Here is a 12,012-nt window from a genome sequence, read left to right as displayed (position 1 = left end):
TGCACAGACACACCTTCCCCGTGGATGAGGAGCTCAGTCCTGTTTACACCCGAGATCCCAGCCTCCCGCACAGAGCGTGGGAGTGTCTACGAAATGAATAGCTAACACTGCATTCTGGTCTCCACTTGGGCACCGATCCAGAGCACAGTGTCGCCTCTGCCAGTCCCTCCCCTGTGAATTTTGTCTGGATCCCCCATCCTGCACCCCAGCATGTGCCATCCTGATTATCGGTGTCCCAGTCTAGATCCTGAGCCTCTCCCGGGATTAATGTCCCAGAGCCCAGCAGGTCTCAGGCCCACAGAGGTGACCAAGTGTTGTGTTGAGTAAAACATTTCTGTGGGCTCTAGTGATCACACTGTGCCCCTCAGGGGTTCAGGCTTAGGGACCTCTCTTGGCCTGAACCCAGAAAAACCATCTGATGCCTCTCAGCCTCTCTTCACACCGTGGCTGCCTCCTGGTCCCTCTTCCTGCTCTGGGGGCCTGGAGCCAGTTCCTACCGGGTCATGAGCACAGATTACACACATCTCTTCCCAGCTCTGAGTTCAGTGACTTCAGATTCGTGCCTTGAACTCAGCCATAGTGGGAGGGTTTACACCACAGAAATTGGCAAACGCTACCAATCAGGGCTCTTCCTCTCCCTGGAGAGCACGTTGTCAGCCATCTCCCAGCGTACCACGGCCTCCCACCCCACTCTCTTTCACCACGTACCTGGCGAAACCCACGAGTGAAAGGCTCCTGGCTCCTGCCTCCCCTGAGCTAGAAATGAAAGGAGTCAGATGAGGAGGAAGAGGCCAGAGCACCAAACTTCCAAGAGTGTCAAAATGCCCGACGCTTCCCTAAAATTCTCACAGTGCTCTTCTCTTTGCTGTGGGTCAAATTATGTTGAAAGAAATATGGCGTTGCCCCAGGGAAACATCCTCAGGCCAAGCACTGTTGTCCAGTCCCACAATCGAAACTGCAAGCGAACAGTCTTCAAGAGGAATTGTCTATTTTAAAAGTGGGCCTTCCTCCAAATCCGGTTCTCACCCCACCCCTACTTTTGTGTGTTTATAGGTCGGGAAGCCCGTCCACCTCTTTTTCTCTATGAAATACCCACAACTAGGGCTGGTCCACCCCTTGAAACTATCCCAGTTCTTCCCATGTTTGGGTGAACGTCTCCTTTAGACAACCCTAAACCAAAAGGAAAAAATATACTAGTAGACATGGAGCCGGCAGCTTGCCTCCCATTCTCCTACCAAATGTGTCCATTCCCAACGTCCGAATGAATGAATGACCGAACGATGAAGTGTCTTTAAGAAGAAACTAGGAAATAGATACTAGATACATAGCAAACAGGCCCCTGTACCTACCACGTAACTGTCATTTGTAAAGTTGGTTATCATCGCCAAAGACATGGCCTAAGCTTCCATGACGGGGCCTCTTAAAGTCTATCTTTGGAAGTTCTAGAAGGATCGCCAGCCATGTGCTAAAGAAGAGTTTAAAATGGAAAGTTAGGAAATCGAACCTCCCTACTGGTTTGTTCAAGGGCATCTCGATTCCAACCTAAACCTTACCCCCAAATCAACTGTGAGTTTGGTTTCGTTTCATCTCGGGGCAAGTTCTCAGTGCCAGTTTCTGGAGTCTGGGGCTCATGTTTGAAAATGCCAGTTAGAATCGGAGTGAGATGGTGCTGGGTTGAGAGAATTACTGAGCCCTGCTGAAGGAGCCCCTCTCCCAGGGAGGAAAGGGGTGGACTGTGTTGTGTTAAGCTGCTCAAGAAGTCAAAGTGGCCACAGCCTTTGGCAGGATGGCTGGCTCCTGCTGCTTTCTCAGAGCTGCCGTCCAAGTACCTAAGCTTCAGGGAGGAGACTTAAACAAGAGGTGGAGACGTCGCTTCTATAAGATCTGAAACTTCCAGGCACTCTGATCTTTGTAGTCCAGAGGATCCATGGGGTTGTAGGCAAATTTCCAGGTGCCTGTAGGGTCCTTGAATTCCAAGCTGTCCATAGGGCTGTAGGCGCCATAGCTCTGGCCTGACAGGGAGGTGGGTGACTGGGCCAGGGAGGGTGCCATGGAGGGGCCAGAAAGGGGGCTAAGAGCCGGGCCCCCCAACTGGGGCACCATGGGAGAAAGATAGGGATCCAGGCCACTGAAGAAGGAGCTGGGAGACCCATAGGCTGAGGGGGAAGAGCAGAAAGCAGAGGCTGGGGCGTAGGTCATGGCATAGGGTGCTGAGGTCAGAGAAGGCCCTGAGGCCACTAGCCCAGCCCTCTGGGCCTCCGGCAAAGGGGACTCTGAGGCTGGACTCCAAATGGACACAGTGGCCACTCCCGCGGTGGGGGAGCCTGAGGGGCCAGGCAGAGGGGGGCTGTAGGAATCTGAGATGCCCAGGGGGTCTGGACAGACATCAGTGGAGGGCCTTGGGGATGTGCCCGCCTTCCTCTTGGCAGGACGAGCCTTGGCTTGCGCCCCTGGGGGCTGCTGCTGCTGTTTCTGCTGCTGCCGCTGCTGTCTGCACTTAGCCCTGCGGTTCTTGAACCAAACCTGGGGGGTAAGAAGAGAGTGCGGTTGGGGGGGGAGGTGAGTTGGGAGGAGGCCCTCATGGTGCTCAGAAATGATGCTGCTTATTGGTGAGACACGCCAGAGTCATACCTCTTCACTTTGCAGTCAGATATGGGCCACTCTATCCATCCATCCATCCAACCACCCAACCATCCAACCATTCATACATACAATTGTACATATATACGTTCATACAAACACACATCTGTCCACCCATCCAGTCATTCATATGCACATAAATACATTCATCCATCCAATGCATACATACAGTCACACAGATATACATATAACTGTGCACACATACACACACATCCATCCAATCACGTGCACATGCATACAATCATCCAAACACACACATATATATTCATCCGTTCAATCAGTTAATAAACATGTACTAACCGTCTTCTATATCAGTGAAGCTGACATTCTAGCTGAGAGAGACAGGTTATAAACTGTATGCCAGTAAATCGCAGAGTATTTTAGAAGGTGATAAATACTATCGAAGAACCAATTGAGCAGCATAAGGGGGAGCAGTAGAGTTGGCGGGAGGGGAAAATTGCAACTGTAAATCTGACCGTTGGTATAGGTCTCACTGACTGACACAGTGACTTAATTGGCTGGTAAAGATCTTGAACAGGTGATGGGGAGTAGCCATTCCAGGGAGAGGGAACAGAGAGTGCAAAGGTCCTGAGGCAAGAGTGTGCTTGCAGGCGTGTTAGAGGAGGAACGGGGGCCAGTGGCTGGAGTGGAGTGGGAGGGGTAGGAGTGGGAGAGACAAGGCCAGTGAGGGGGTGAGGACTTTAGGCCCCTTTACGACTGATGGTGGCGGTCACTCTGGGACCTCTCCTTCCTCCCCGCACTCTGGGCCCCAGGAAGGGCTGGGAGGGGCCCAGGGAACAGAAATCCCACCTGAACCCTGGACTCCGGCAGATTGATTTTCAGGGCCACCTCCTCGCGGGCGTACACATCTGGGTACTGGGTCTTGGCAAACAGGGCCTCCAGCTCCTCCAGCTGGCTCCGGGTGAAGGTGGTCCGCTCCCGCCGCTGCTTTCTTGGGGCGCCTTGGGAAGGGGGAGCAATGGAGCTCTCAGGTGACTGGGCCTCCCATTCTCTTCCTCAGCTGGTGTGAGGCCCTGAGGGTGCGTGGGACCCCAAGAAGCCCTTCCTGGGTGTTCATCTGACCATCTAGACCTCCCTCTGCCTCCCTCTGACCCCCTTTTGCCTGTCATATTGGGGCTCATGCCTCACCCTGAGGAGAACTGTCTTTAGCCTTGCAGGGAGGTGTATGGATTTATTTTTTTGTTCCGTTCCAAAATTCCTTAGGCACTAAGACATAACGTTGTGGATATCCAACCATTTCTCCCCCATCACGGTCTGTAATGTTCAATTTAATGGGGGAAAAAAGCCCAGCTAACAAATAATGCCCCCAAATGGAGAGCTCACTTCCCTAACAGATTGGAATCACCCTGGGTCTCCGGTCCAGATCGCTCCCCGCTCCCCCACCCTGCCGGAAGCCGGTCCATCCTTGCTGCTTGACACAGTCGCTGCAGGGAAGAAACATCTGCACAGCATATGTTTCAAGGGACCTGGCGTATATGGCATACTGTTCTTAATATGTTTGCTCCCCTTCTTGGCGCTATGTGTTTTAACCAAGGTCACCTCTCCAAGAAAGGTTGTTTCCTCAGGTAGGGATTTTTCCCTGGAGTTAGGGAGGGAATAAAACCCCTTAACTAAGTGCCAGGTGGGTAGTTAATCACTTTAACTACGAACAATCATGCTTAAGCTACATAATCTTTACTCCCTGGAATGGAGATAAGAAACACCCTAACCTTTGGAATAGAGATTGATAGGATTAAAATCAACTGGTATAAATACAGATGTAACAAGACAATAGCAGATAGAACCTGGCTGGAGAATCTAGCGAGAGAACATGGCAAGAGAGCCTACACAGAATTTGGCTGGAGATCCTGGCTAGGCTACTGATCAACTGAACGCTGTCTCTGTGTCATTCCTTCTTCGCTGCCTCCGTCTACACCTTTGGGAACCCCTGGACCTTCTGGGGCTTGACCCCAACACCATCCCAGAAGGAACCACCGTCCTACATTCTAGGAATGTCCATACGCTTCCCTCCAAGCCGCATGGAGTAGGGCCTGACGTCACCCCTGTGGGTGCCCATCGTCTTCCTGAGGGCAAGGGACCCCAGAGGCCCCAAAAGAGGAGGCCAGCCCGGGTGTCGGGGAGAAGGGCTATACTCACTCGGATAGGACACAGCCTGGTGCATCAGATCCACGCTGGGGCCGCTCAGGGCCAAGGCGCTGACGGAATAGTGGGGCCCCGGGTTCATATACGCCATCATGATCTTCGCGGACACCGGGGACCAGGTGAGTGGGCCTGCAAGAGAAGGGGTGGGTGGGACTCCAACTCTCCCCTGCTACCTTGTGATGACAGGAAGGCTTGGCTTCAAATCCTGCCTCAGTCTCTTTGCCTCTGTGCCTCAGTTTCCCCTCTATAAAAATGACCTGCTGCTAAGGGTCCCAAAGTTTCACTGAGCCCTGGCCGGTGTGGCTCAGTTGGTTGCAGCATCATCTTGTACACCAATAGGTGGGGGGGTTCCATTTCTGATCAGGGCACATACCCAGGTTTCGGGGAACGTGCAGGAGGCAACCAATCCATGTTTCTCTCTCTCTCTCTCTCCTTTCCTCTCTCTAAAATAAATTTTAAAACATTCTGGTGTCCTGGATGGTGTGCAAAGTGGTTAGAGCGTTGGTCCTGTGCACCCAAGGGTTGTTGGTTGGTCCCCAGCCCTGGTTGGGGCGTGTGTGGGAGGCAACCAATCTATGTGTCTCTCTCTCTCTCACATCAATGTTTCTCTCTCTTTCAAAAGTCAATGGAAAAAATATCCTCAGGTGAGGACTAGCAACAAAAAATACTGGTAAAACCAATTTAAATTAAAAAAAAAAAAAAGTGTCACCAAGACTGTGTGTAGGGCAGAGCTGAAGCTGTGAACACACACCATAAATAAAAGTTCTTCTTCCTACTCTGTCCTTTAAAAAGTCTGACCCTGCCCTTTCCCTCACCAAAACCTTTCCTTCTAGGACCCCGGAAAAGATGTCCAGCCTCACGCAAACCAGGGAGAGCAGGTGACCAGCTGTCCCGGTCGCGTGGGACGCAGGTTTCTGGAGATGTGGGGCGCCCAGAATCAAACCCAAAGGTTCCCAAACCAGCTGCGTGTCACCCTGCGGGAAGGCCACACTAAAGCACCGGGTGTTGCTCTTCCACGCCCACGTCTTAGGCATGTATTGGTGGATGAATATATCTGTGTGTGTATGAGGTGAGATAGATGGACGTAGGGATGAGTATGTATGTGTTTGCATGAATGTATGTATGTGCAATTGTATGTATCGATTGGTTAGGTGGATGCATAACTATGTTTACCTCTGTTCCTTGAATTCACCTCAGAAGTAGCTGGTCCCTAATGACTTAAATAAACCTTTCACCTGTGTGTATTACATATGTGTCTGAAAGATTTTGAAATATTTTTAAATTACAATTTGAAAATAGGGATGAGTGTGTGTGTATTTTAGAGACCATATACTACCATAATAAATATAACATAAGTTACATAAGATATACATATACAATATATATACTCAAAAATATGGTTCTGAGCAGTATGTATAGCATGCTACCATTTGCGATTTTATTATCCTATATAATAAAAGCCTAATATGTTAAGTATCCAGTCATCCGTTCAACCAATCAAAGCATAATATGTTAATGATATGCTAAGGCTGCTCAACCGCTCACTATGACGTGCACTGACCACCAGGGGGCAGATGCTCTGACCAGTAGGTTAGCTTGCTCCTGGGGTACGGCTGATCGGGACTGAACAAGATGGGCCAGACCACCCTGGAGCCCTCCCGCAGTCCCTCCTCAGCCCCAATTGTGGGGTCCCTCAGCCTGGACTGTGCCCTCTCACAATCTGGAACCCCTCAGGGGATGTCGGAGAGCCGGTTTTGGCCCGATCCCACAGGCCAGGCTGAGGGACCCCACTGGTGCATGAATTCATGCACCAGACCTCTAGTTTTATTATATTTTTAAAAACTTGAAAAAAGATTCTTTTTTTTGGAAAAAAATTGAACTACAGTTGACATTCAATATATTAGTTTCAGGTATACAGCATATCATTTGTGATTTTTTTTATCCTTAGCCAAACATATGTTTATTGATTTGAGACAAAGAGGAAGAGAGAGAGAGAGAGAGAGAGAGAGAGAGAGAGAGAGAGAGAGAGAGAGAGAGGAGAGAGAGAGAAATGTGAAAGAGAAACATCCATTGGTTGCCTCCTGACCAGGAACTTAGGTGTGTGCTCTGACCAGGAATCAAACCTGCAACCTTTCTGTGTACAGGACGATGCTCCAACCCACTGAGCCACCAGCCAGGGCTGGATTACTTTTTAACCAATATATACATGTAACCTTTTCAAAAACAAAAGCAACCATAAACTTAAAAAAAACCAAAACCAAAACAAAAGCAAATAAAGAAAAAAACCATGAGAACCTTTCCACAGGCCTTTATTGCCCTTGTTAAGGTTACCTCGCAGCTTCCCAGGGACGGCACATGCTGTTCCCTGAGCCAGGAATGCCTGTCCCCAGTTCAAAGTCCCCCCAGTAGCGAACCCCTCCTCCTCTCGTTTCAGCTCAAGCATAACCTCTTAGGAAGGGGCCACCCCAAACCTTCAGCTGGATGTTTCCCTCTCTCTCTCTCTCTCTCTCTCACACACACCCACACACACACACACACACACACACAGGCTCATTTTTCTCCTGCTCCTCAGGACTTTGCACTTATTAAGTAGAACACACAGACGTTTGTTTACCCATCTGTCTCCCCCAACTCTGTCAACTACTCGAGTGCAGGAACGAGATATATTTCCATCCCTGCTGTGTTCCCAGCACCCCCAATAAATATATACATTTTAAATATGGAACGTTTCACGAATTTGCACATCATCCTTGCGCAGGGGCCATGCTAATCTCCGTATCGTTCCAATTTTAGTATATGTGCTGCCGAAGCGAGCACCCCAATAAATATTGGAAAAGCAAGTGCATTCACCCGGCTCTGAGAATGAGGGGTGCAACAAGAAACAAGACACACAGCCTCTCTGTTCTCATGGGAGTGAACTTCCAGGTTCCAGTCAGATAAATGGGCAGTGAACAAGGAAGTAGATTTGATTTTTTTTCCCCTCAGAAAATCAAAATGCTTTCAGAGAGTTTCAAGAACTCTGAGGAAAACTAAACAGGGGTGATATCATAATGGCAGCTCTGGGTGAGGGCGAGGCATCTAATTCAGATCAGGGAAGACCTCTCTGTAAGGGGGTGACCTTGGTGCTGCCAAGGGAAGGACTCCGTGCCAGCCATGGCCAGATCTCAGGACCCACGCTGTTCCAGGCAGAGGGAACAGCAGGCACAAAGGCCTGGAGGCTGGGATCGGTTCTTTCTTGTTGGAGGAGAAACAAGGTGTCCAGCATGACTAGAAGGAGCAATCAAGGGGGAACGTGGACTAAGGTTACGTAGAACCTGATAGGAAGGTCCTGGGGAGGGGGGGCCTGAGTGCTAGTAATAGTAACAGCAGAAACAGTAACATCCTATATAATAAAAGGGTAATATGCAAATTGACCCTAACAGCAGAATGACCAGGAACAACTGGTCGCTATGAATGACATGCACTGACCACCAGGGGGCAGACGCTCAATGCAAAAGCTGCCCCCTGGTGGTCAGTGCACTCCCACAGGGGGAGCTCTGCTCAGCCACAAGCCAGGCTGATGGCTGAAAGTGCAGCAGCCGTGGCAGGAGCCTCTCCCACCTGCACAGCAGCGCTAAGGATGTCCGACTAAAGATCCCCCGGGGAGTGGGCCTAAACCAGCAGGTGGACATCCCCCGAGGGGTCCCGGACTGCGAGAGGGTGCAGGCTGGGCTGAGGGACCCCCCTGAGTGCATGAACTTTTGTGCACCGGGCCTCTAGTTAAATCATAAGGCTCTATTGGTGTCCTAGTGGCACCCAATCATCTTTACCCTGGTCTTCACACTCTTGAACCGTCCTTCCCACTGAGCAGGGCTGATGTGTGCAACTAACAGGCTGTCAGAAATGACAGCGAGACTTCACAACTGTCTCCTTCCCTGGAGGGTGCTCAAGCCACCTGTAGGGAGATCTGTGCAGCCGGGAACCGAGGCCTCCTGCCAACAGCCATGGGAACGAGCCCGCAGTCAAGCCCTCAGACACGCAGCCCTGGTGGGACTCTGAACACTGCGGCCTGAGTCACCTGAGCCAGAACCAGGCAGTCCCACTGCTCCTGGACTCCTGTCCCTCAGAAACTGTCCATCATAAACCTTTACCGTCTTAAGCTTCAAGGTTTGGGAGTAACTTGTTACACAGCCACAGATCACTCACACCCAAGCCTTCTCTGTGGAGATATCACCGACGCCTCAGCACAACCCATGGAGGTAGAACCTGTTTTACTAGGATGTCCCCATTTTACAGATGAGAACATCTTCAGGCTCAGGTGCCGGGACTCGCCCAGGCTGTGTGTGGGGCCCTGGGATTCCTGGAGAATTCCTGATGGCCCTGTTCTTCCAGTCCCCTCCCTCCCCCCCCCCCCACCACCCCCCACCTCCGGCTTCCCTGTGTCCTCTCTCTCTTCTCCAGGGAGCAATGATGAACCTCCAGAGAGAGTGGAAACACGGAGAATCATGAACGTGTCCGGTTCCAGACAATTTGCTGGGCCCAGAACAAGAGCATCTACTTCCAGCGTCTTCACCCTGGAATCCTTGCCGGGCTATCGTGCCAGCGGCTGGCCTTCCGGAAAACCTGGGATTCCATCCTGTGGGTAGGGAATGTGAGCCTCGCTCCCCATCAAGCAGCTGATAATGATAATGACCTCCAGGACTTGGGCTTGCCCACTCCTCAGAGAGCGGACAAGATTTGAGCAAAGAATAATAACAACAAGCCCTGGCACGGTAGTTCTGTTGTTAGAGTGCCGCCCTGATACGCCAAGTTGTGGCTTCGAATCCCGGTCAGGGCACATACAAGAGTCAGCCAATGAATGCATAACTAAGTGGAACTACCCGGCCGGCGAGGTTCAGTGGCTGAGCATGGACCTATGAACCAAGAGGTCAGGGTTCAATTCCAATCAAGGGCACATGCCTGGGTTTCGGGCTCAATCTCCAATGTGGGGGGCGTTCAGGAGGCAGCCAGCCATTCAATGATTCTCTCTCAACATTGATGTTTCTATCTCTCTCTCTCTCTTCCTTCTTCTTTGAAATCAATCTATATATATATATAACAAAATCCATGTTCCTCTCTCTTTCTCTCTCCCTTCTTCTCTCTCTAGTCAATACATAAAATATTCAAAAAAATAATAACACCAAGAATAGTAGTGGACACGCATTGAAGACTCTGGGTTTGGCAATGAGGCAGCCGAAGCTCTCAGGATGTCAGGGCTGCTTCCCTCGGCTGCCACTCGGCCGGAGGCTGTGTCTGGCCTGACGGAGCTCAGACAACAACGTTTGCCTTTTGTTAGAACTTACACGAGCCAGGCAGCAGCCCTGTGACCAGCCTGCCGGGTGAACTTCAAGGCCACGATGTTTCAGGATCCCAAAGAGTAGGAAGAGGTAGACCGTTGTCCCTGCCCTGGGGACCCACCTGCAGGTGCTGGGGGCTCCTGGGGTTCAGCAGCCACTGGGTCCAGGCTCCTACCTGGGTGGGTGCTCTGACAGGTGGGGAGGGAGATTATCCCATTCTACAGTCAGGGAAACTGAGGCTGAGGTTGGGGAGGAAGGGCCCCCACCCCAAGGTCCGGCAGCCACAACCGGGCAACCTCCAGTTGGGGTGCCCAACTGCTCGGACACTGCAGCCAGGGCCTCAGAACAAGATCTTGGGAACAATAATCCAGTGCAAACATCGCTATCATCCACGTCGAAGAGGGAGAAAATGAGGCTTAGAAGCGAGTCCCAGTCCCGTCTCGCACCTCGGCCGCAGAGCCAGCGCCTGTCCCCTGAGCCTGCGCCCTCCCGATCGCCAACCTACACGGCCTCTTAGGACACTCACCACCACCCCACGGAGCTCGGGCGTCCAATTCTCCAGTGAGAGAACTGAGGCTAAGTGTGGTTCTGCCCATTCTCACGGTCACACAAGGTGTGTCTGGCACAGCCAGGAACAGAACCCAGAGAGCCCTGCCCTTGACCCTCAAATCTACCTGGGATTCCCCTAAAAGCAGGATGAGGCCAGTGACACGGGCTTGCCGTGGCTCATCTGACTGAGGCCCAGAGAGGGCACGTGAAGGGCCCAAGGCTGCACAGCGAGAAAGGGCAGGCTTCCCTCCCAGACTCAAGAGCTCCACGTCAGCCACGGCAGGGCTCCCCCAGCTCAGCCTCATTCCAGGTGCTCCTTCTTCAGATCTCCATGGCCCGTGAGCTCCTCCATCCGTGGGACCAGGACTGGAGGCGCATGGGCCACCACCCGAGACGGAACCTGGGAAAGCCAGAGCCTCTGGGCGCAGTGAGGTCCCCACGTAAGCAGTTCACCAGCACTGTGACCCCCAAATCGTCCCCTTCCCAAGGCCCCTTGGGCATTCATTCTCTCAGTCTCCCCTCCCTCCCTCCTGTAGCCCCGAAACCTTGGCCCTCTGTGTGGCCTCAGTTCTACTTGTCACTCATCCATCTATTCAACAAATACTTAGGCATCCCCAGCACATGCCAGGCATGGGAGGGAACCCAGGTTCCGTGGGGAGACAGGTGGTCAGTGGAAAAACGCACAAAGGATGAGGAAGTTTCAGGCGGTGAGGAGTTTTAAAGAAAATGCCACAGGGAGGTGCGCTAGGTGCCGTCAATTGGGCGAGAGGCCCCAGCCCTGGGAACCGAGAGAGCTCAGTGGTGTCATTGCCCCTGACTCCTCCAGTGTCCCCAAGCCATGCCCCCCCCCCCCGTCCCATCCACCCTCATTCTCTCCTGCTGCAGTCACAACCCAGCAGGGTCCCCCTCCGTCAGGTGGAACCTCTGTTCCACGTGGGATTCTGCCATCAGACATGGAAACAGTCTGGAATACAATGAGCCCGACTTCTGCCGGCTTCTGTCCCCATCCCCTCAGTTGCTCCCGCAGACACTCACCTTCAGGATGGAGGGACAGGGCCCACGTCCAGGACAGTTGTCAGATGGCAGAGGCTGAAGGAGACGGGTCCCCTCACATGGGGAGACTTTAAGCCCCGGCTGGCAGTGATGTCATTGGCCATGTGGCCTGGATCTTGGAGGGTAATCCTGGCCTGGGTGGGGGACTGGGCCCCGGGAGGTGACATTGGCTGGGAGGGGGAGGGGCACCCATCTGCCTAATCCCCTCCTCTCCCCACCATGACATCTTGGCAATTAGGGCTGAAGGGAAAGGGGGGCCCAGCTCCTGCCTGTGACCAGGAGCCCCCACTCC

The 12,012-nt window shown here is 52.3% G+C and overlaps 1 protein-coding gene and 1 non-coding gene across 2 annotated transcripts; both read right to left on the bottom strand.

Annotated features, from left to right (window-relative positions):
* Positions 1–1,875: 1,875 nt before the first annotated feature.
* CRX (cone-rod homeobox) lies at positions 1,876–11,913 on the bottom strand. Its single transcript, XM_036311568.1, is given in 5 exon segments — positions 1,876–2,523; positions 3,451–3,602; positions 4,798–4,937; positions 11,709–11,856; positions 11,859–11,913. Coding segments are annotated over 5 exon segments (1,143 nt in total).
* LOC118657509 lies at positions 7,517–7,620 on the bottom strand. Its single transcript, XR_004968026.1, has one exon. It is a non-coding gene; the product is annotated as a U6 spliceosomal RNA (small nuclear RNA).
* Positions 11,914–12,012: the final 99 nt, after the last annotated feature.

This window comes from Myotis myotis, unplaced genomic scaffold (genome assembly GCF_014108235.1).
Source record: "Myotis myotis isolate mMyoMyo1 unplaced genomic scaffold, mMyoMyo1.p scaffold_m19_p_56, whole genome shotgun sequence".
NCBI lineage: Eukaryota > Metazoa > Chordata > Mammalia > Chiroptera > Vespertilionidae > Myotis > Myotis myotis.
This window is presented reverse-complemented; position numbering and strand designations above follow the sequence as displayed.